This window comes from Hippocampus bargibanti, linkage group LG07 (genome assembly GCF_051943395.1).
Source record: "Hippocampus bargibanti isolate YZ-2025 linkage group LG07, ASM5194339v1, whole genome shotgun sequence".
In the NCBI taxonomy this organism is placed as follows: Eukaryota; Metazoa; Chordata; class Actinopteri; order Syngnathiformes; family Syngnathidae; genus Hippocampus; species Hippocampus bargibanti.
In genome coordinates, this window is record NC_142740.1 from 22167700 (window position 1) to 22191527 (window position 23828).

General features: G+C 42.5%; 1 protein-coding gene across 10 annotated transcripts in view; it reads left to right on the forward strand.

Moving 5' to 3' along the window:
- Positions 1–23828, forward strand: part of ephb3b (eph receptor B3b) — a 65344-nt gene that overhangs the window by 15029 nt on the left and 26487 nt on the right. For all 10 annotated transcript variants that reach the window (XM_088999924.1, XM_088999933.1, XM_088999928.1 and 7 more), the window contains exon 2: positions 21850–21914. In XM_088999924.1, coding sequence (XP_088856050.1) covers positions 21850–21914 — 65 coding nt within the window. The remainder of the gene's footprint in view (positions 1–21849; positions 21915–23828) is intronic.

The window sequence follows — 23828 nt, forward strand, 5'->3', positions numbered from 1 at the left end:
GTGTGCCGCAGAGCCTGTCCATGGATACCCAGGTCTTTTAGCAGCCTGATGGTGGAGGAAGCCACAAACCCTCTGCATCCAACTTCAATTGGATATACTTTGGTTTTCCATCCCCGCTGTTGCGCCTCCGAGTTCTGTATAGCGCAGCTTCTTGCGCTCATAGGCCTCTTCAACAGAGTTTTCCCACGGGACTGTGAGTTATGCAATGTAGACAGCCTTGAGTGACGAGGACCAGAGCACCAAGTCTGGTCTGAGGGTGGTGGCTGCTATCTCCGCTGGGAAAACCAATTGCTGGCCAATGTCAACCCGCATCTCCCAATCGCGGGCCCCGGATAGCTGTCCAACTTCTGGTTTAGCAGTAGGATGGTTGGGCTTTTCCTGTCCCTCTCGGATGAAGGTCAATGGTGCTGTGCTGGACGTGGTGGCTCGCATTGGCAAGGAGTTGATGGTATTCCTTTTGTTCTCAAGGACAACTGCCAAACTCTTTAGGACCTGGTTGTGCCTCCAGGTGTAGCGGCCTTGTGTGAGGCTGGTCTTACAACCGGTCAGGATGTGTTTGAGAGTTCCTGGCGTTCGACAGAGGTCACAGGTTGGATCTTCGCCATACCATTGGTGGAGGTTTTTTGTAGATGGGAGCACGTCATTGATAGCTCTGATGATGAAGCTGATATTGCTTGCCTCCATTTCCCAGAGATCCTTCCAGTTGAGCCTTCTCTTCCCACCTCATCCATTGTCCCTGCTTGGCAAGAGAGACAGCCCGTGCAGTTCTTTCAGCTTCCTCTTGGCGGCGCACCTCTGCTATCACCATTTTCCTTCTTTCCGATGTTGAAGCCTTACGCCAAGAAGGTTTGTTTGTAAGGCCAAACCCCCCTCTTCCGAGCTGAACGTGTCCCACAAGGTCGCTGTGCCTTAGAGCTGCTGTGGCCTGCTGCACTGCAATGGATGGCGTCCATTTCCGTCCCGTTGATAGGGGGGGGTGCAGCTTGACTAATCTTCCGGTCTCTGGAGTCTGTGAGGGTCATCTGAAGTCTCACTTTAGCGCACTTGTACTCTTCGGTGAGGCTTGTGATTGGAAGCTCAAGGACCCCTTTGCCATAAAGGCCGATGTTAGACAAACAGCGTGGAACACCAAGCCAGCGTTTCACATATCTAGTGATGGTTCGCTCCATCTTCTCCACAGTTGAGAGTGGGGCCTCATAGACTGTGAGTGGCCACATTACCCGAGGGAGAAGTTCAAACTGCAGACACCAGAGCTTGAGCTTTCCTGGCAGCTCAGTCTTGTTGATGTTTTCCAGACTATTGGTGATGTCCTGCTTGAGTTGCTGCACTTGATCTTTGTCTCTGAGGCTTGCATTGTACCACCTGCCCAGGCTTTTGACCGGTTCCTCAGACACCGTTGGTATTGGGTCATCACCAATGCAGAACTTCACATTTTTTAGCTGTCCCTTGACGATTGAGATGCTGCGTGACTTGCTCGGCTTGATTTTCATCCGGGCCCATTTAATGTTTTCCTGCAGTTTTCCAAGTAGCCGCCTGGTGCAAGCTGCGGTAGTGGTCAAGGTGGTCATGTCATCCATGTATGCCCGGATAGGTGGGAGGTGGATCCCATTCCTTGTTCGCTCACCTCCCACCACCCACCTTGAGGCCCTGATGATGACCTCCATGGCCATTGTGAAGGCCAGGGGTGAAATCGTACAACCTGCCATGATGCTGACTTTTACACGCTGCCATGATGTTGCGAAGTCAGGTGTTGTGAAGCAGAGTTGCAGGTCTTCGAAGTAGGCTTTTACCAAGGCAGTAATGGGTAGTGGAACATGGAAGAAGTTGAAGGATTCCCAGAGAAGGTTATGGGGAACTGAGCCAAAGGCATTGGCCAGGTCAAGGAAGATGACATGAAGATCTCTCTTGTCTTTCTTTGCCGCTTGGATTTGGTGCCAGATCATACTCGTGTCTCCAAGCAACCAGAAAACCCAGGGATGCCAGCCTTCGGTACAGATGTATCGACATACTTGTTCTTCTCCAGGTAGGTGGAAAGTCTCCGTGCTAAAACATTAAAGAAGATTTTCCCCTCAACGTTGAGAAGGCTAATTGGACGGAATTGACTGATGTCTGCCGCATCCTTCTCCTTGGGAATTAGTACGCCTCCGGCTCTCCGCCATGCCTTTGGTATTATCCCTTTCTGCCACACAATCCTCATGAGTCTCCAAAGATAACGCAGAACATCTGGTGCGTTCTTGTAGAGCTTATATGGAACTCCATTTGGCCCCGGGGCCGATGCTGATCTTGCACGCCGTATTGTATTGTCCACTTCCTTCCATTTTGGAGGGCCAGTCTCGAGGTTGAATTCTGGTGGTTCAATAGGGGGGATGTCATGTGGAATAACTAGTTTTTCCTGCCTTTTTGTGTCCTGGTGGACCTTTTCCAGATGCTTTTCAAGTTCCTGCTTGGAGGTTTTAAGGATTCCGCTTTTGTCCTTCGCGAAGAGGTCTTTGACAAACTTGAAGGGGTTTTTATAGAACCGTGTTCTTGTGTGTTCCTTGTTCTTGCGATGTTTTCTCAAGTTTTCTGCCCTTCGTAAGGTTGCCAACCGGCATTTGATGTCCCCTTGGAGCAGCATGAGACCTTCTTTCTCTGCATCAGAGGCCTTCTTCCACTGTTTTCGCAGATCCCTTCTTTCTCTGACCAGTCTGTCTATCTCTTGCTGCCTCCTTGATTTGGTTGGTGGTGGTCTTGCATTGGCGGTTTTCCGGATGTACACTCCAAAGCCCTCCTCCCTGTAGTGGTAGATGATGTCACCAATATTTTCCAGCTTTTTCTCTGCTGTGCCCACTTGTTGCTCCAAGATATTGGTCAGATCGTTGTTGACGGTTTCCCACTCTCTTTTCTCGATAGCTTTTGGCCACTTCACACTTGGTCTGTGCCCTTAGATCTTGTCCTCCTTGGGAGGTCTCTGTGGTTGCTTGGGCTCTTCCACCTTTCGTTCTGTGAGTGCATTACCATCGTCCCTGACAGGGGTGTAGACGCTCTGTGAACTTTGGTTGTCGTCCCGTCGCTGTGCTTCACTCGACTTATTTGACGAAAAGTAAAACTCATCTACAAATTAACAAACACCGTCTAATATGATTTCATTTTTCCAGAAAAAAAAAGATTAGTCAACCAAACTTACAGTATATAAACACATTTATCTATTTCATTCTACTGACGTTAGAATGAAGGTGTAATGAGGTCTTTCTGTTATGCATTGGCAAGGATGCAACACTGCACAGTTATAGCTGTCTGAATCATTAACTTCCAGTGTCTCCCCCTCCGATTATATACTCTCACATCATCTGCGAATGAAAGTTTTAGGAGTCTTAAGTACCACCTGGGAGAGTCTGTCTGATTTTTCTTTTGTCTTTTCTTTATTTTAAGACTGACACCAGAAGTCGGTTGTATGCAATTTCCATATTGTTTGACCGTTTCAAAAGGGGATCTCTCGGTGAGTGTTTAAGGAGGAAAATAATTAAAGTTGAACTAAAGGTTGAGAAAAAGAGAGTAAACACGCTCATTGAAAGCAGTGATTGCGAGCGTAACACTACTGCAGCTTCTATTTAAAATGCATAATGCTTTGATTTCCTAAAAAAATAATGTATTGAGGAATATGTGAAAAACATTATTCTGTTTCATATGTGATTATGATTATTCGTGAGGCGGTGTTGACCTACGCATGATGTGCTTACTAGGGACGAGCCTAAAGATGGCCACCGGTAATAGATTATCCAATAAAGAAAGCTTCCTTTTACTTGGTTCACCTTTCAGTCATTTTATCTGTCTTCTCTTTCTACCAATCTTGCCTCTAGCTTTTCTATTGAAATGTCATTCTTCTGTTTTCCTCTCCCCTCACCGCACTTTGCTGAACCACTCATCATATCTGCCTCACTTTATCATCAGAACCGTGGGCATTAATTACAGTATTATTGTCTTTTCCCTTTCGTCTCATGACTGTTTGATATGAAAATCCAAGTAGGCACCTGAGACAGATGCTACAGTGTGCACTGTTCTCTGTGTACACGTGCCTACTCCTGATAAGGGTACTTTTCTTACTGTAGGTTCAGCGAGCAGAGACCGTGACAAGCGAAAAGCAAATTCAATCTTCACAATTCCATTAAAATTGTTGCTGGTATTTCCTGTAGGTATTACAACTGCTGTAGTACACACAACTCAAATTGCCTCAAATATGATCACTTCCATTGGGTTGCTCAACTTGCTGCTCTGAGCATCCCCCCCGTTTCACACATATGACGTCTGTCAACATGAACCATGCAAAGGTTGACTAAGTGAGTTGTCATGCATAAAGAATGCACCACAGTGGGATGCATTGTCACCGGGTGTCAAAGAGTGAGTGGTATCATGTCCCTACTTTTTATATGCCTAAGAGGTAAAGTATGAAAACAAACGGGACAAAGTTGTAAATGTGAATGGGAAAACACACCCAGAGGAGTCAGATAACCCCTAGCCAGATGAAAGGAGGGTCTGGGGTCAAGTGGGGGTGGTTGGAGTGTGGTTTGGGGAGAGTTGTGGGGAATTATAATGTTAAAGCATCCGGTGTCAAGAAGGGGATACAGCAGCATTACCTTCATTGCCACTTTTGGCCTCTCTCAATTCCTGGGGGCTGGGTACTAAGAGGCAGGTGATGATTATCGATTCAATTTGACTTACTATCAATCAATGCCATGAAGATAGACAGGATTGCTGCCGATATTCCATGTCAGCAAACATATTGGGTAAGCCCCTCTTGAGATTCATAACCCCCCCATGCACACACATGCTCTGCTAATTAAGCAGCCACACTGCCCTTGCAATTACTTATTTATGAATCTCTGATTCGGCCGGGAGTGAAAATCGTTTGGGCAGCCCCGAATTAGTCTGCTACTAATCGTGCTTCTTTCAGACAATCTATACCGTCCATCTCAGCAATGGCTGTTGACCTATTTTTGAAATGTATTTTTCTCTGTAAAGGCGCAACCTTAATGTTGCATACAACACTTTCTGAAATTTGTTCCTGTAATGCTAAGTGTTCCACAAAAGGAAACACTTTGAAAATAAAAATCTCTCAAACTAATTCCTCACCTATTCATTAACCTAAGAATAGAGCTGCTCATATTAGACTCGACAGTAATTAAAATTGGATGAAAACCTGCTGGTACAAGATGGCGGACATGGTGTTTGTGAAATATTAACACTTTCCCAGATCAGCAAGAGCTTTGAAGCAGTAATGCTATATGCCAATTTCTAGTTGCATTTGGAGAATATTAAGTGACTTTTCAATTCATGTTTCTTGTGAGGATTCTGATGCAGAGCATATTTATCAAACTAGCTATTGAGGAGTGTAATTATTTTGCCCATGTTTAGGGTTAAACAAGAACTGGCTACAAGAATAGAAGCAACAGTCTCAATATAGTGTTGAGTGAGCTCCACCAATAAGTCATATGCGTACCTCAATTCCAATATTGAATGCAACTTTGAATCTACCATCCGAACATCCTGCCGAAACAGCCACAATTTCCTTGCTTTCAGTGCTGATGTCAATGTCCAACCGAGGTCACTTTGTCCAATCCGTTATGGCCTTGGTGTCGCAAAAATTGGAGAATCCCATTTTTAATAATCCCAAATCAAATTGCATGACCGGCGTCCCTGGGGAGCCATTCTTTACCTCCCCACTTTGATTCGGTGAGTTGTCAAGGCCAACGACTAATCAGGTCAATGCTGAGCTACACCAAGAAGTTGGAGCCTTGCAGACGCTGCCTAACTTATCGAAACCCCCAAGGCATCAAGATTGTGCTATGTCATATGAGATGTGCTTTACGCAAAGAAGAGAACTGATAGAATGAAACTCATTTTTCACTCGTTTTTTTTCCTCTTCGTTGAAGAGAAAGAAGAATGGGTTGTTTTCTTAGGATTACCCTGTTGAACTCTTGTACTAATGGGCCAGTTTAGGCATAAACAGGGACTTAGTTATTTTTTAACTCAATGTGCACTTGAAGAATCACATTAGAATTGGTCAGGTAAACATCTTGGTAATGTGAATAATTTTCCCCTAAAGTATTTCCTTGTGTGCATGAATTTGAACTTGCCTGCCATCCTATCATCTGGAGGGCATTTAATTAAGAATATTTTACAGAGGATCATGTTAAACTCAATAAAACATCAAACAAAATCTACATTTATGAATACATAAATGAATTCCTTTAAATGGTTATTAAAACTAACATGGGAAAAAGGGAGGGAGTTTCAGCACTGTGGTGTGTCCAGCATAATTGTAGATACTATGACCGAAGTTTGTTAGTCCAACAAAGGATCTTTTAGGTCTGTGAAAAAGGTTAAATATGTGCTTTCAATTTCAAGAAAATGTCTGGGAATGACTCGTCCATGCACACAAAAATGCAATGCACCATAAATCGATCAGTCAATGCCTGTTCGCCTTTGTGTGGTGCATGTCGAGATAAATGAGGTGAGTGGCATCACCCTTCCTACCAAGTTGTCAGCTGTAGTAGCATTATGGGGTGAAGAATACATTAGCCTGCAACATAGCCCACATATTAATCTTAGCATGGCCAATAATCGGATGGTGAGATACAGTCAATCCAGAGATGATCAAAATAAACAATGTGCTGTTTTTTCAGCAATTCTTATTTTTCTTCATTGGAACAGTGGACATAAATCACTTTAAGAATGAACAGTGCAAATGCGCCAGACTTAGCATCAATGATTGTGCTCAGCCTTCGTCCCAAGTGTAAAACTAGTTCAAAGATGGAAGAAATTCAACACAAAGGATATCACTTTTATCATTCCAGACATCCCGTGGGGAAAAAGGAAGTGAACAATGTTGATGTTTCGCAATTTGGGATATGCCATTCAACATGTGAGACATACCTCACTTCCTGTTTATTTGACAATGATATACAAAATTATTTTTCTTCTGAGAATTATATGCTACATCATAGAAGCTTTGAGCACAACAGGACGCCTCCAGATGAAAGTGCCAGAAAATAGACAAACTCCTGGCCGCTTGATCGGTTTGAGTCTAATTGAGTCGCCTTTCATTGATAGGGTCCTTTTGCATGGTCCAGTGATGCAAGAATTTCTATAATCACGATGCGATTATTTCGACATCCATCTTGCGAGGATGATGACGTGAGTGTGCTTTGTGATTGTGGCCGAGAAAGATAGATTGCCTGGCTTCGAGATGTGGTATATCCAAAGCGAGTATGTTTTTGCTTGCTAATATACACATAGTGTGTACGTGTGTGGTGATGTGTGATTCATTACATTCACTTATGTTGCCGGGCCTTTTGTGTCACATGCCAATGCACAGAGGTCTTTATTTAATTGAAGTGTGCATCTGAAAGCCCTCTTGCCATAAGGAGCCCAGAAGAATTGGATGTCTGTCCATCCATCAATTTCTTTTAATTGCCCAGAAGATGTGCCCGGGCTATCTACCCTGTGGTTTCTCCATGGCTTAAATACATTAATATCTAATAGGCCTTGGGAGCACATCACTCCCTGTCTGCCTGACTGACCAGATAATGCGGTCAAACTCAGGATGCCATGTGTTTCACTGTTCTCCAAGTACTCCACCGTGTTCTTTACTTCCAATCTAATTTTATGAGAGGTATTTGTATATTACCATTTCTTGAACCTCCATGAAACATCAAATGATGTAACTGGGTCGGTGTAATTTCCAATTGTTTGTTGCATCAAGTTGGTCGGGAAAAGAAGAAACTACATTCCCTGCAAGAAAAAAAATATTGGATTTCCGCGAAGCATCTGCAACTATTATACATAAACTCTTCTGCACACAGTCAATCCATAGATCATTAAATAATGCAGATACATATCAATACATATATGTACACTTTTTTTTCCCAAGATGGCGGCGCGTGAACACGCAGCAGCTCCCCTCTCCCAGCAAATAGGCGTTTTCATGTTTATTATTGTTGTTAAGTCATTATAAGTGTCTTGCATGCTGGGTCCGAGAGGACAGTAATTTCATCTGTGCTGTATGTCATACATATTAGCATATTTGACAATAAAGCTGACTTTGACTTTGCTTCATACACTCCACAATTGTTTCACGCCAATAATATGTGGACTTACATGGGGTATAGCTTTGAGATATATTACTATGATTCTAACGATATTATATAAAAGATGAAGAAACAGAATAGAAATAATAATACATGCAGTATTACATTGCAAATCAGTCATCAGTCAAAATAGAGATTGACTTCGGGAAGAGATCCAGTTTCAATGGGATTTATTTTAAAATTATGTTTACAGATTTGTCATCCTCTACCGGAGGAGAAAGTTCATGTACAATAAATACAATATGTGAGGAAACTCCCAAGATTTTGTGTGGCTGCATTGTCCTGCTGCTCATGCTTTAACAGGCATCTACAAGCTACGTTTACTCTCTGTTCTTGATATCTGTCTGTGACAAACCGGAACGTTTGTGAGTCGACGTGGGGGAACTGTAAGTGCAAACGAGACAGGCTGTAATTGCCGTGAATGCCTAGCGACATTTTTAAGCTGTCAAAAAATTAGCCATGGCAGTCACAGCACAGATGAAAAACCTCATTGGCCCTTAATACAACAAGGTGAACACAACTAAACCTGACAGTACATATTAAAACCTTATTAGAATTCGGAGGCCGTCTGTATGCGGAATGGGACTATGTACCCCCCAGCATCTCTAATCCCTAATCGCCACCTAGAATGTTTCTTAACCAAAGCCACGTGTTTAATTTACCCACAATACTGGCCGTGACATAGCTCTACGTAACGCTTAAGGTAGAAAGTCAATGCATATGTCCAACTATACGGCCCGGGCCACAAGCAACCAGATATCCCGATAGATTTCAATTTGGACAGAAAAAAAGGTTGCCAAAATTCCATAGCCCTCCATATTGAACGCGACTGCATTGCATCAGCTAAGACTGAGTCTACTTTAATATCATTCAGCAGAGCTGTGATTCAGTCAATTGTGTGTTAAAATCCCAAGACATACGGTAACACCTCCGGTCACTTTTGAGATCTGAAGAGCTTGACTGATTTCCTAATTAAATTGTTGTAAATATCCATTCCATCATTATGATATGCTCAACAAATACAGTATTAGCAGTGTGACCATGCTTTGTGTTTTGTATCTCTCTCTCTCTCTCTCTCTCTCTCTCTCTCTCTCTCTCTCTCTCTCTCTCTCTCTCTCTCTCTCTCTCTCTCTCTCTCTCTCTCTCTCTCTCTCTCTCTCGTTTTTCTGATGTCAGTTAAAAAACAAAAAAGTGACCTCGGTTGTCCTTTAAACAGAGACATTGAATCATACTGGTACATGACTCTCTCTCTCTCTCTCTCTCTCTCTCTCTCTCTCTCTCTCTCTCTCTCTCTCTCTCTCTCTCTCTCTCTCTCTCTCTCTCTCTCTCTCTCTCTCTCTCTCTGTCTCTTTCCATCTCACAACAACAAAAAAGACTGGATACCAGGCTTTGTTTTTTTGTACCAATAGTGACTCATTAGTGTCTTGCTTTTTCATGTTGTTGCCCACATGCAATGTTGTGCAGATGACCACATGCATGTGGTCATCTGCCAGGGTCTCACATCCCATTCCAGTCAAGTCAAGTACATCAAGTAATGATCATGTTAAATCTAATTAAGGATTTCCATTTCCAGTTACACCCGGAACAGCTGCCTGTAAGTCTGCAATAAGGGGCAAAACCCCATTGCGGTTTGCGTGTCCCACATACCGGTGGCTTCCAATTACTTTAACACAGTTTGAAAAACACTGCGGTGACACAAACCAAAAGTCTTTGAGGGTTGCTTGTTTCTTTTCTGCTTCTCATTGGGTGTGTGACAGGATAAACAAAGAACAGAATTACAATTGGACCAATTTGTGCCGCATGACATGAAAAAAAGATCTTGCCTGACTAATTACGGATACAGATGCTGTATGGTAATTATCAATTCCATTATTAATATCTTATCAATTTCCTCCTTGTACCCTTGTTACATGCAAAGAACAAAACTTAAGAATTTAAAATGAGTGGGAAAAATGAAAGTGGGGAATTTGAGATGAATAATTGTAGTGCACCTTTAGCCACACAGACCAAACCAAGGGTGAAAAGAGAGCCGAGGGAGATGTTGACATCTTATGCTTCTCATATCAGCTTGTTAAAAAAGGCAGATGTCTTGTTACAGCTCAGCTTTGTTCCCAGTCACTACACAGTCAAGTCAAAAATCGCAAGAACAAAAGGAAGGTAAGGATAGATTAAGTGCGGAATGTAACCTAGCGGGTCAGGCCGTTGAGAGCGTGGGTGACTGACAAGCAGAGTCACACAAAAGGTACGCGAATTCACATCCGCCGAGATCGTATTCAAGTTCGGATATCTTTTTCTATTTTATACTCTCACGTACATAGAAGGAAGGGTGCGTCACTTCAACAATTGGAACATCGTGATGTCAAATGCCATAGGTGCAAACCTGAACAACTGCATGGATATGCACGTTTACAGCACCTATTTATTTGAAACAATGTGCAGGTATGCATGTGTTCTTTATTTTTCCCCTGCCCCAGAATGATTTCTTCTTTCAAATTGCAAATATGCTTCTCTGTCCAAGCTTTGGAGGAAAAGGAGTGTATTTTCAATAAAACATTACAGGCAGGATACTTGGGGGGCTTGTTTCAGCCTGCTTGCATTTGTTAAGTGCACTTTAGCAATGGTTTATGGTTCATTATTAAAATAAAATAGCAACTAAAAATGGTTAATGTTTTGGATTTGGATTTGCCTTTATTAGTCTCGCAGTGGAGAAATTTACATTTCACAGCAGCAAAGTAATGAAAGGAATGAAAGTAGAAAAACAAAATACATGAGCTGCTGGAGACAATGGAAATGGCTATTGTGAATACTTTCTTTCAGAAGAGACAGGAACATAGGGTGACCTATAAGAGTGGAGGCCGAAGTACACAGGTAGACTACATTTTGTGTGAGTGTAGCCAGACAGCATAGGTTGGTGGTGTGTAGGATGACGCTGGCAGTGAGGAAGATGAAGAAACCAAAGGCTGAAGTGAGGACAAAATGTTGGAAATTGAAAAAGGAAGAGTGTTGCATGACATTTAGGAAGGAAGTAAGACAAGCACTGGGTGGGCAAGAGGTCCTTCCAGATGACTGGCAAACTACAGCAAACCTAATCAGAGACACAGGTCGGAAAGTACTTGGTGTATTGAGTGAAAGAAAGGTAGATAAGGAGACTTGGTGGTGGAATGGGGAGGTGCAGGAGTGTATACAGAGAAAGAGGTTAGCAAAGAAGAAGTGGGACACTGAGAGTATGGAGGAGAGTAGACAGCAGTACAAGGAGATGCAGCGTGCGGTTAAAGTAAATGTGGCAAAGGCCAAACAAGAAGAGCAGAAGTGAACATTTGTGAGCTGCAGAATGGCTTCATGCCAAAAAAGAGTACGACAGATGCAGTGTTTGCTTTAAGAATGCTGATAGAGAAGTACAGAGAGGAATTGCATTGTGTCTTTGTAGATCTGAAGAAAGCGTATGACAGGGTGCCCAGAGAAGAGCTGTGGAATTGCATGAGCAAGTCTAGGTGCAAGACATGTATCATGACTGTAAGACAGTTGTGAGATGTGCTGTCGGTATGACTGAAGAATTCAAGGAGGAGGTGGGACTCCACCAGGGGTCAGCTCTGAGCCCCTTCTTATTTGCTATGGTGATGGACAGGCTGACAGACGATGTTAGACAAGAATCTCCTTGGACCATGATGTTTGCAGATGACATTGTGATCTGTAGCGAGAACAGGGAACAGGTGGCGGAGAAACTAGAGATGTGGAGATATGCCCTGGAAAGGAGAGGAATGAAGATCAGTCGCAGCAAGACGGAATATATATGTGTGAATGAGAGGGATCCAAGTGCAAGAGTGAAGCTACAGGGGGAAGAGATAAAGAAGGTGGGGGATTTTAAGTACTTGGGGTCAACTGTCCAGAGCAACGGAGAGTGTGTAAAAGAGGTGAAGAAGCGTGTCCATGCAGGCTGGAGCGGCTGGAGAAAAATGTCAGGTGTGATGTGTGATAGAGGGGTTTCAGCTAGAATGAAAGGAAAAGTGTTTACAACAGTGGTGAGACAAGCTATGTTGTTTGGACTGGAGACAGTGCCACTCAAGAAAAGACAGGAAGCAGAGCTGGAGGTAGCAGAGCTGAAGATGTTGAGGTTTTCTTTGGGAGTGACCGGGTTGGATAGGATCAGGAATGAGTACATTAGAGGGACAACTCATATTAGAGGCTTTGGAGAGAAAGTCAGAGAGGCCAGACTCTGATGGTTTGGACATGTCCAGAGGAGAGAGAGTGTCTATATCGGGAGAAGGATGGTGAGCCTTGAACTGCCAGGCAGGAGACCGAGAGGAAGACCGAAGAGGAGGTTTATGGATGTGGTCAAGGAGGACACGAAGGTAGCTGGCGTGAGAGAAGAGGATGCACAAAACCGGGATAGATGGAGGACATTGATTCGCTGTGGCGACCCCTGAGGAGAAAAAGCCGAAAGGAAAAGAAGAAGATACACTAATTTATTAGTGTCAATTTTAGTGACTGGACTCACAAAAGCACCGCAGTAAACTGTTTATATTAAAAATCATGCAATAACAAGTTGCTTGCTAATTTTGTTGCTGGATGTGTGGTGATTCTTTGATTGTTGATATTGAGCTTGACACAGGAATGGAGAGCTAAAAAAAGTGCATGTCATAGATGCGACCACAGGGAGAATGGGAACGAATAGAAGACAATGAGGAAAAAAAATCACAATCAGGCTCTACAGTATGTGAGACACAGACACCTGAGGGAACTCACATCTGAGCACAACCACACGGCATGTCTCTGAAGGTCTATGTATGTCAGTAAGCCAAAAACACAGTGGCAATGAAAACTGAGCTGATCCTTTAGGGAAGATGAGAGAGCCGAATACCACTTTGCTCTTCTTGTCGTGTCTTGTCTCCTTTGTCGTCTTTACATGCCCCTTCACCTTCCATGTCAGTTTCTATACAATACTTGGCGTCTTTCTTTGTTTCCTTCCACTCCCACAATCAGCCGTTTGATTAGTGTACTGGAAATGTCAACTTTCAACCCCAGTGGACGAATGTATTTTCCTACAATATCATTAACAGGTGGCCTTTGATAGGAATGTTAAGAGGTATTAACTAGCACAGGACAATTCCCTTATGGCAGGGGTCGGGAACCTTTTTTACGAAAAGAGCCACAAGAATAAAATATTTAGAAATGTTTTTCAGTGAGAGCCACACACGCGAGCACATGCACGCGCACACACGCAAACACGCACGCATGCGCGGCCACTTTTCAACAAAATGTCAATGTATTATTTTAAATAACTTTGTGATAATACTTACCGTTAACATGAATGGTTTTCCGGTCCTCATGATTGTGAAAAATCAAGCCAAAGGATCAGAATAAGGTCAACTTGCCGGTTCCATATGCGAAGTTACTGATAGCTAGCTTTCACATGGCTCATTCACTTCCACACTTGCTTTATGATGTCTCTCGCAGAAGTATATTCATGATAATGTTAGCACGGGTCTTGTCAAAGTGCCACTGATATTGGACTATTTCATCGATGGTATTGTTTCATTGCAAATTAGAATACAGTAAAGTCTCGTTATATCGATATTCAAGGGAGTCCGAAAAAATATCGATATAACCGGGACTATCGATATATCCGACCCTGTTTGCATGTAATTTTCTCAGTGCGTGCATAGAAATAGTATCGATATAACCGGGACTATCGATATATCCGATATCGATATAACGAGACTTTACTGTATATACCTTTTCTCCCTACAAAGACGAATTCTTCGGTCCATGCCAACATGAAGTGTACGATACTCGTCATTTTTTCTTACTCGTCGGGCTTATTTAAAAGGTGTGTTTACCTGTTTCAACATGAACGCCGACCTAGGTCAGTATCATCCAATTAAAATTGCACTTTCCGCCAAATGCCGCCCACACAGGAAATGAACAGTGAAAAAGCGAGAATATATATTTAGTTTTATCGGCGAGCCAGATGCAATCATCAAAAGAGCCATATATGGCTCCCGACCCATAGGTTCCCCACCCCTGCCTTATGGTGTCACTTTTAAAACAGGAATCACAAAAAAACATAAACAGTACACTGTAGTGGAGAGGCAGCAGGTGATTTGTTTGTACGTATTTACATTTTTTTTTGTCACTCAAAGATGCACACAGAATAGGTATTGCAGTAAGGCTTATGCATAGGAATGGTTAAATCTTAATGATAAAGCTGCAAGTTTGAATGGGTGTTGCCTGCTTGTTATTTTGGTTTGTTTCAAGTCTTTTTATAGAAATTTGTGATGCGCTTTGCCTGTGTGTGCTCTATGTTTGCCTCTCATCTCCGTGACAGTTTCGTAAATCAATCAGTTTTCGGAGGTTGCACTTATTCCACTTTAGGGTTTGAATCAGAGTCTTATACCAGGTAATACAGCCTCTCAAGGGAGACTTAGTTGAAATGGAATGAAATTAGCAGCTGTAGATTTCCAAACCAACCAACCAACACACACACACACGCACGCACACGCACACACACACGCACGCACGTACGCACGCACGCACGCACACACACGCACGCACATACATAGACTAAATTAGTGTCTCACTCGCTTACTCATACAAATGCAGACACGTGAACGCCCGTACAATTCGACAAGGAGATCGCTATTTCCATATGCAGATCCGCTGGGCGAAGGCAAACGTGCTCCCTGCCCGCTTGTTTGCATTTTTCAGTCGCAGACAACTGAGTCACTCACCAGAAAATCAGATGATGGCATCAAGGCATCTCATGTCGAGGCGTACACTGTTGTCGAGTCACCCAGTGTTTGATCACAGCAATCCATTTCTTGACTGAAACATTATTTCGTGTCATCTGTGTGTTAAACTGGAACTTGGAACCAAAATGAAGTGCTAATTCCAAAACATTAACAAAACACAAGTGTAGAAATTACTTCTTTGATAAAGGCTGCTGCTGTTTTTGCTGTGCTTACATGCAATGTCATGCAAACATCCCATGCTCGTTGTGAAATCTGGCCTTGTGCCGATATCTTGCATGGGGTTAAATAGAGCCCGATATTCCCCTAACTTGTACAAATCACTAAGGTGTTTTTCCCCCAAAGTATGATTTAAACTCTGTTGTGAAATCTTTGATTCCTAGAAACAAAACACAGTGCATCATGTTTATGTCTAATGCCCAATATTTATTGCCCTGATTGTTGAAAGAAATCCAAACAGAGAAGTATAGGTTTGTAATGATAAGAGCTGCGCTTATGAATGATGTCAGCATTAGACAAGTGAAACTGTGATTAGCTTCCTGTGAGAAATCAAAATTTTACATGAGACACCAACGCCAGACAAGGTCTCATGAATCAGTACAGTGGGGATGATTCATTCTGATACAATTTCTGCAGTGAGGCTTCAACGCTCTGTGGCACACTATGAGGCAGAATTGTGTAAAATGTAAAACATCTTCAGTTTGCACATGAATATCTGCAATCCAGTCATGAGTGAGCAGTCTTCTGAAAACAACACACGCGTGAAGATAACACCATGCTTGTTCAATGAAGAGACACGCTTAGACAGGAAGTTACAATTGGAATGTTCAGAATGGAAAATGGAACCCTTTATATATTACCTTATCAGATCTTAAATGTTATGCACAGTTCTGAGTCGTAAATAAAAAGTTGAAAGTTCAAAGCAATGAAATACTTTTGCCATATTGAACAATATTTCATTTACACTCATAAAACACTCACAACTTCTTCTTCTTCTTTTCCTTTCGGCTTTTCCCCTCAGGGGTCGCCACAGCGAATCCATGTCTTCCATCTATCCCGGTTTTGTGCATCTTCTTCCCTCACACCAGCTACCTTCATGTCCTCTTTGACCACATCCATAAACCTCCTCTTTGGTCTTCCTCTCGGACTCCTGCCTGGCAGTTCAAGGCTCAGCATCCTTTTTCCGATATAGTCGCTCTCTCTCCTCAGGACATGTCCAAACCATCTCAGTCTGGCCTATCTGACTTTCTCTCCAACGCCTCTAATATGAGTTGTCCCTCTAATGTACTCATTCCTTATCCTATCCAACCTGGTCACTCCCAAAGAAAACCTCAACATCTTCAACTCTGCTACCTCCAGCTCTGCTTCCTGTCTTTTCTTCAGTGGCACTGTCTCCAGTCCAAACATCATGGCTGGTCTGACCACTGTTTTATACACTTTTTACACATAAAACACTCACAACTGGGAATTGAAAAATTGACTATTGTTACTGATGCAGTATAAAAACAGTAGGGTTACATATTTTGTTAGTTTTGTTCATATAAAATACATCCATGCGGCCAAAGGACGGCTTCTAATGAGTTAACCCAAGCGCACAATCGTGCACATGGCATCATCCTGACGCATATGTACTCACATATACATGGAGAGGCACACCTGGTTTACAGACAGCTAGCCCCGGGGCTACCTGTTCATCAGATCCTCTGTTCTTTGTAATTAGGGGAGTTAGTGACAGAAGGGAGAGGGGAGGGCGACGTGGGCTTCGGGGAACGAGATGAAAGATTGTGGAGAAGGTAAAGGCAAAGAGGCCCATTCCATCAGCAATATAGGAAGTAGGCGACACGTCATTAGCCTTTGAATAAGGCAAGAGCATGAGCGGTTTAAGTAATCCAAACACACATATTAATGCAATTTGCAATGTGTGGCATATCAACAATTACCTTGATTGAGTGAAAAATTAAAAAGCAAAAGGAGACAGATGTTTTGCAATATGGACAGAAATGAGATGATGGAGGAAGGAAATAATTGAGGGCAAGAGACTTGACAAATGCAAAGAGCAGAGACAGTTCATCAGACTTCCCCACTGACTTCCCCACTGAGAGCTATGATGCACGAGGAAGACACAGACAGCGAGATAAGCGGAGAGTTTATTTCCTTGCCTTCAGGAGTGTAACCCTGTTAGCACAAACACACCGCAAATGTCTTGCGTGACAGCCATTGTGGCATGACTGACACAGAGTGCGAGCAGGGTGAAGTATGTGTGTGAGTGGGTGTGTATGTGTGTCTGTAGACAGATGGAGGGGGGCATTTGTCACGGAAGGCAAGTCTGTTCAGGAATTCCACAGAGGAATCACTTCCTTGGCCCATCTATGTCACAGCAACCAATTACCGTCCGTACGTACGTGCGTGCGTGCGTGTGCGTGTGTGTGTGTGTGTTTGTGTGTGTGTGTGTGTGTGTGCGTGCGTGTGTGTGTGTCTCTGTGTGTGTGTGTGTGTGTGTGTCTGTGTGTGTGTGTATGTGTGTGTGTTTGTGTAGCTGTGTCTATATGTGTGTGCGCGTGTTACTAAAAGGGGGCTGGACTTCTCTCCTAATCACGGCTTTCTGGACACATACAAAGGCCTAAAGACTGCTTGACAATTTCAATTTGAATAGCACCTCTTTTCCTGCTCTCCTTTTGCCCTTCCTCTTCCTCTTTCTGTGCCTCAACTCCTCTCTGGAAGACAAAAGGCGAGCCAACAAAGATAGTGCACAAAGCAATCGGTGGAATAGCGCTAATAAGTTGAGCGTGGGGTCCTCACACTCCATGTTGACACATTTCACTGTTTCTGTGGCTAAACAGAGGCTCAAGTGTTTGGCAACCAGGCGCTGCACTATTTTAATGGAGTGACCACCCCATGCCAGGTTACCATGTGCTCGTCATGTTTGACTGCGGAGCAACGTAACAAAAGCAATCTGGAGGATAAAAAAAAGCCAGGTGAAGATAATTAAGCTATGGAAAAGGAGCCCTAAAGGGAATGGTTTGAAGGACTCATTACTTGTTTGAAAGGACCTTAACATGCCTTTTTGGCAACCTTCACGTTTTGCTAATATGATGGCTGAAATGAGGATGAGCCAGATTTTTTTGCATTTTTGTGCACTCTGGAGAAAAAAAAAACTAGCCAATGCGCAACATTCATGTATTATCTTGGCTGCCACAGATTAATTCTATCCAGAAAGGCACCGGCTCGACCACACCCTCCACCTAGTGCAAACATTTCAGCTGACTGTATTTGTGTTTATCAACCTGTTTGTTAGTTGACATGTAACTTTCATGGAGGACAACAAACGGATGGGCAATAATATTGAGATGTTGAGAGTGCAGTATTCCGTTGATGCTTAAGTGACTTGATTCATTTGTTGTATCTGCAACTTGATTCAGGAGCAGAGATATTCAAGCGAAAACCCTCATCTGTCCTCTTAAGAGACCATGACAAATGTCTCCTTGAGTTTATATTATCTTTCTATTCTTCACTCATTTTGTGTCTTGTTTAAACAAACAAACATCTTATGGGTCTTTGAAACTCCAAGTGCTGTGTGTGTGTCTGTGTGTTGAGTTTTTATCTGTGAACAAATGAGTATGTTTAGATTCGGCCACAGGGATGAATGCTTCAATGCCCTTCCCTGTTATTAGCCCAACCCTGTCATTACGGGATTAAAGAGAGGGTAAAGGATGCTTTGCATGCACCTTACTGTGTGTGTGTGTGTGTGTGTGTGTGTGTGTGTGTGTGTGTGCGTGTGTGTGTGTGTGTCTGTGTCTGCAAACATGCGTGTGTGTGTACATTATTTTATGATTGTTCCCATTTGTATTTTTAAAGTTTCCTTCCCATAATCGCTCCACGCAATGAACACAATTGTCAGTGCCGTGTTTGTTATGCTAATCCCAGGTGCATTTGACCTCAATCATAAATAATGATTTACGAAAGCAATTCCCAGATTGCTGAAACATAAATGTGCTAATGGCATAGGTTCTGTGAGCAGTCAGAGCATGAAAAACATTCACTTGCACGCAGCAAGTTAGATTTATCACACAACTGCACCTCGGCGAAAGAAGAGTTCATGTTCGAAGTAAACATCGGGTAAATACGTTTATACGTTTTGGATGCCCCGTGTGTGTATCTGCATGTGTGTGTGTCTGTGACTGTGTCTGTGTGCGCGCGTGTGTTTGCGTGCGTTTGTGTGTGTTTTACAGCCAACATTTTGCATGTTCATTCACCTCATTTGCTGTGTTTGCTTTTCCATGTCCTCATAGCGACAATCACTCCACGTCTCAATTCACACACCCCAGACTTGGCTGAAATGGGCGAGTGAATTGATGTTAATATACAGAAGCTTACAGATAAAGCAAAGTGTGTTCAATTTACAAGGGCTCGTCTGAAATTGACCTGAGGCTATTTCCCCCTTAACCCGCCCGACTGGTTCTTGAACTCCCCTACTAGAGGTACACCGATAGCATGGTTTTAAAGCATTTCTGTCACAGTTGGTTTGGTTTTGGTATAGTCATGAATATTGCTCATAATATGCACATGATATTCAAAGTCTGATTTGTCATTCAAAAGATAGTGTATACATTGACTGGTAGGGAGTGGTCAGATTAGGGAGTCGTCATTGAGGGCTTTTGCTTTGCCCCCCCTTTGACTCAATATAAATGCTTTTTTTTTGTCACAAGACTGTGCAGAGTTATGAATCACGAACACCCCCCCCACACACACACATACACATACACATACACACACATGCACACTCCTAGATGTGAGCAAGCTCAGACCTGGTGAGCTTCAAAAATGCGGATGCATCAAGAAAGATGGGATATTTTGTGTGTGCGCGTGTGTGTGTGTGTGTGTGTGTGTGTGTGTGTGTGTGTGTGTGTGTGTGTGTGTGTGTGTGTGTGTGTATGTGTGTTGCATACCCCTGACCAATCTAAACCACAGTCAAACTGCACAGGTGCATGCTTTGCATCTCCCTTTCATTTCCCCACCATTCGTTCTTCCTGCCTCATTGTTTCTTCCATTCGTGTCATACTGTACTGGTTTGCGTCTGTGTGCGTGTGTGTGTGTGTGTGTGTGTGTGTGTGTGTGTGTGTGTGTGTGTGTGTGTGTGTGTGTTCTCAGCCAGGTCAGCAATCATAATAAGCTAGGCGCATCGCACACACAGGCCACTCATAATAATAATAATAATAATAATAATAATAATAATAATAATAATAATAATAATAATGCTGCAGTCGGGGAAGGTATGTTATTTACCTATGTTACCACTTAGGTGTATTACCACTTAGCTCACTTACTACGTGCATACGTATCTGTAACAGGCCTCAAATCTGCCATTGTCATGTTATGAGTCATGGGAAATTCAGCAGCTCATACCCATTGGAACACTTTGTCAGATGAAAACACACGTTTGCGCTTGTTTGGAACAAATGGTGCGGTTGTACAAAGAGAAAAGATCAACAAAAGCAAATGGCTTTTGCAATTTGTTTTTTCTAAAGAAATTTCAGCATCAGCACAGAAGCACAGAATGGTTGACAAAGCAAGTAGGCTTTGACTTTGTACAGCTGCGTGGATATTCTATTCACTTGAGCTCCCGCAGCCACTCCCTCAGTGACAGTTGTCAGGGGCTTCACAGATCCATTCGGACAGGGGGGCAAGCTCAAACTTCTTTCACAATCAGATTTTATCTTCCACTTTGTCATAAACTTTGTTAACTCTTGTGCTCAGCAGTCTAACTGCCATACATACATGTCCGAAACATTAACGCAAAACTCAGAGGGGCTGTAATTCACAAGGAATTCTCAACTTCACGCACATGGTAATCCACACTCGTAATTCATAAGAAAGTATCTGACCTCAATTATGTGAGTCACTTTCCTTGCTCTTCAAGGCCACAACAGGATAAGAAGTAATTGGAAGGTATGTTGGCAGCAGACAGAACAATTTTGCTACACAGACGTTTTTGTTTCGATAAGATAATATACGATATCCATTCAGGGCTTGAAACACACCACTTAATCAAACTTTGATATTATCCTGATTTGCATTTAGTAGGTGCTTACTTGGCTTGAGTGCCACCCATTTATAGAACTGGTCTAAGTAGTGTTTGCATAATCCTGCTGAGTAAAGACCTTTGCTGGCCTGCTTTAACCCTATCAAACACCTTTGGATTCAACACAACTCACGGTACATGGATAAAACTAATGAGTGACTTCTTTCCTGTACCTTGAGCTCCAGATAATAAAAGGCTCCACACTTATTTTCCTCTTTTCCTGCGAGCATGGAAGACGAATAAGTGGAAGGAGTGTGAGAGGGGGAAATGGAATTTGTGAGTAGAAAAGTGGATTTGAAGCAGATTTTTTTTGCCCACCATATTGTGCTTGAGAAGTGTCATCTTTATTTATAAGTCAAGTGTTGATGTCATTTTGTCAAAATGTGAAACCAATTGAAACAGTTTGACCTTTGTTACAGTCTAGAGCCGTTCCTTTGTGTCGCCCAACTTTTATCACCCCTTGTCCAAGTCTTGTGTCAGCTTATATATCATGTCAGGTTTTACAACCTCTTTCTGTAAGTGTGTGATTGTTTGACAGTGGCTTGTGGAAGGCAGAACCCTTTTGTACTTGTTGCTACCCATAATTCTATTCACCCTCTCCTCATTTTTGCGCACAAGCATGTCTAATTAGAGCTCATTAGTTGAACAAAAAGGTACAATAACACATCACTTCCCTGATCTACCACTGAGATGTCTGTGTGGAGATCTTCCTCTCAACCTCACAAACACATACAACTAGTTCTTGTTTAATGCACATTGCATTTCAATCATTCATTTGTGTTATCTCCAGCGATTTATCCAGTTTCATGATGATGGTTGTAAATCAAGTGAAATTTCTCTTGATCTCAATGTCATTTTTGTGCTTTCTCTGACCTGGATATTTTGCTTTCGTTTCTAGAGACACTGATGGACACCAAGTGGGCGACCACAGAATTAGCCTGGACCTCGCACCCTGAGACAGGGGTGAGTTTTTTGCACAATTGGGGGGATGGGACTCAGAGATTATTAACACGATTAACCTTTTCAGGAAGGAAGACAGAGAAATATTCAAAAGAAGGATTATGTTGCATACATGCCAACCTGGCAACATAGTCAGCTTCACTTGTCATTGTAAAGTGGCAACCTAATACCAATAGTAATAGTACCTACTTATTATTTTGATCATTGCTTTCTCGATAACAATGGCAAATACAGGATGCCAAACATGTCGTTTGGGGTTTGTGAACATTTCAGTACAGCATAATTACGGACAAGCTGGCTTGGGTCAACCGGCTGAATATTCATTTTTGGCTCGGCAGTTGCCAAGGAATGCATTGTGATTCAACATTACTAATGTCCCATTATCCCACACTCACTAATATCCCATTGAAGTGATAAGCCAATTAAGCGAGTGTTTGGACACCATGGACACTTTAATTTTGAACCGACAATAATTAAAAAAGCAATCGTTATTTAAGCACAGACATTGATGTAAAGAGTACTTCATAGTCCTTTTGTGGCATAGAGTCAAAATGTATTGTACATTTCTGGTCACGAGTCATTTGTACAACTTCAAACGCATGTAAAATATGTTAAGATCAATATGCCTCAATTTATTTCAAAAGTTAAAATCCGTTACTCTGTCATGTTTAAACGATCTCTTCGCGTAGACCCCATCTCGTACACTGAAATCTGCCACACACAAGTTACCAGTGACAGTTTCATTTTGTTTTCCGATGTGGTTTCCACAATGGGTTAATGAGGAGGCCAAGAAAGAGTCTTGACCTTTCCTCAACCATACTTCAATGTCCACCAGCACTCCTCCCAATGCCTTTGTGTAGCTCTCTCGCTGTGACCCTTGTGTTCTGAAAGGTGGGGCCTCGGTTCTTTTATATAATTTGTGTACATCCCAACATGCAGACAGGGAACTTCCACCCAAGCTGTTCCAAGTCGTCCACCCTTCTTTTACAGCTTTTTTTATTTTACAATAAGTGACCTACACTTAATGGAGCCAGATTCCTCTTGCTGCCACAATCAAATGACCCCACCATAGTCGTTTCCTCCTCAGCAACAGATGCTTCTTTTTAAAGGATGGTAGCTTGGTAGTCGAGTTGTTAGCACACCCGCTTCACAGTGCAGAGGTCATACTTGCTTGTTTGAGTCACAACATATTTAACTTGTTTTATAGTGTTGCACAAAACAACAATAACATGCTACCCCCGAATCCCCTGCTCACTTTCTCTATTACAAATTCAAAAAAATCAAATGTCTATGCATATTGATTGATTGACATTTGTATATGATGCAATGGTGGCTACATCACCCATTTTCCCCTCGTATTAGAATGATGAGATCTTTCTAAAGATGCAATTTCCAATACACCACCTGTTTAATTTAATCAAATTGTACAGATGCACTCAATGGTGTAGTCAGTGAGCATTGTGTTTAGTCTTTTTTCCAGAATAATTGTATAATGAATGTCATTTGCACAAGTGGGGATTCCTTCTCCCCCCAGATTTGTTACATTAAGTAAGGTAATAAATTGTCTTCGAGAATATAAATCATTGAATCGGGAAGTATTTCATTATTCGTGTGGTCGCAGTAATTGTAACTGATTATCGGTGTACTAAAAGGAGCAATGGCAAATATTTTGACTCAATTCTGTCATCACCTACAAAAATAGTATCCCAAAACAAAGTTTCTGTTAGTTCGAGAGTGAGATGTGACACTCAACTAAATCTCCATTGCAACTCCCTGCTTTTAGCCATCCAATTGACCTGGTACTGTAGGTGATTATGGCTTTGTTCTTCTGCAGTTGTTGCTTCTTGACCGACCATAGTTTTAACCCCTTGTTCAAGCAATGCCCACCTAGTCCATTTCCTTTTAAGTTTTTCATAT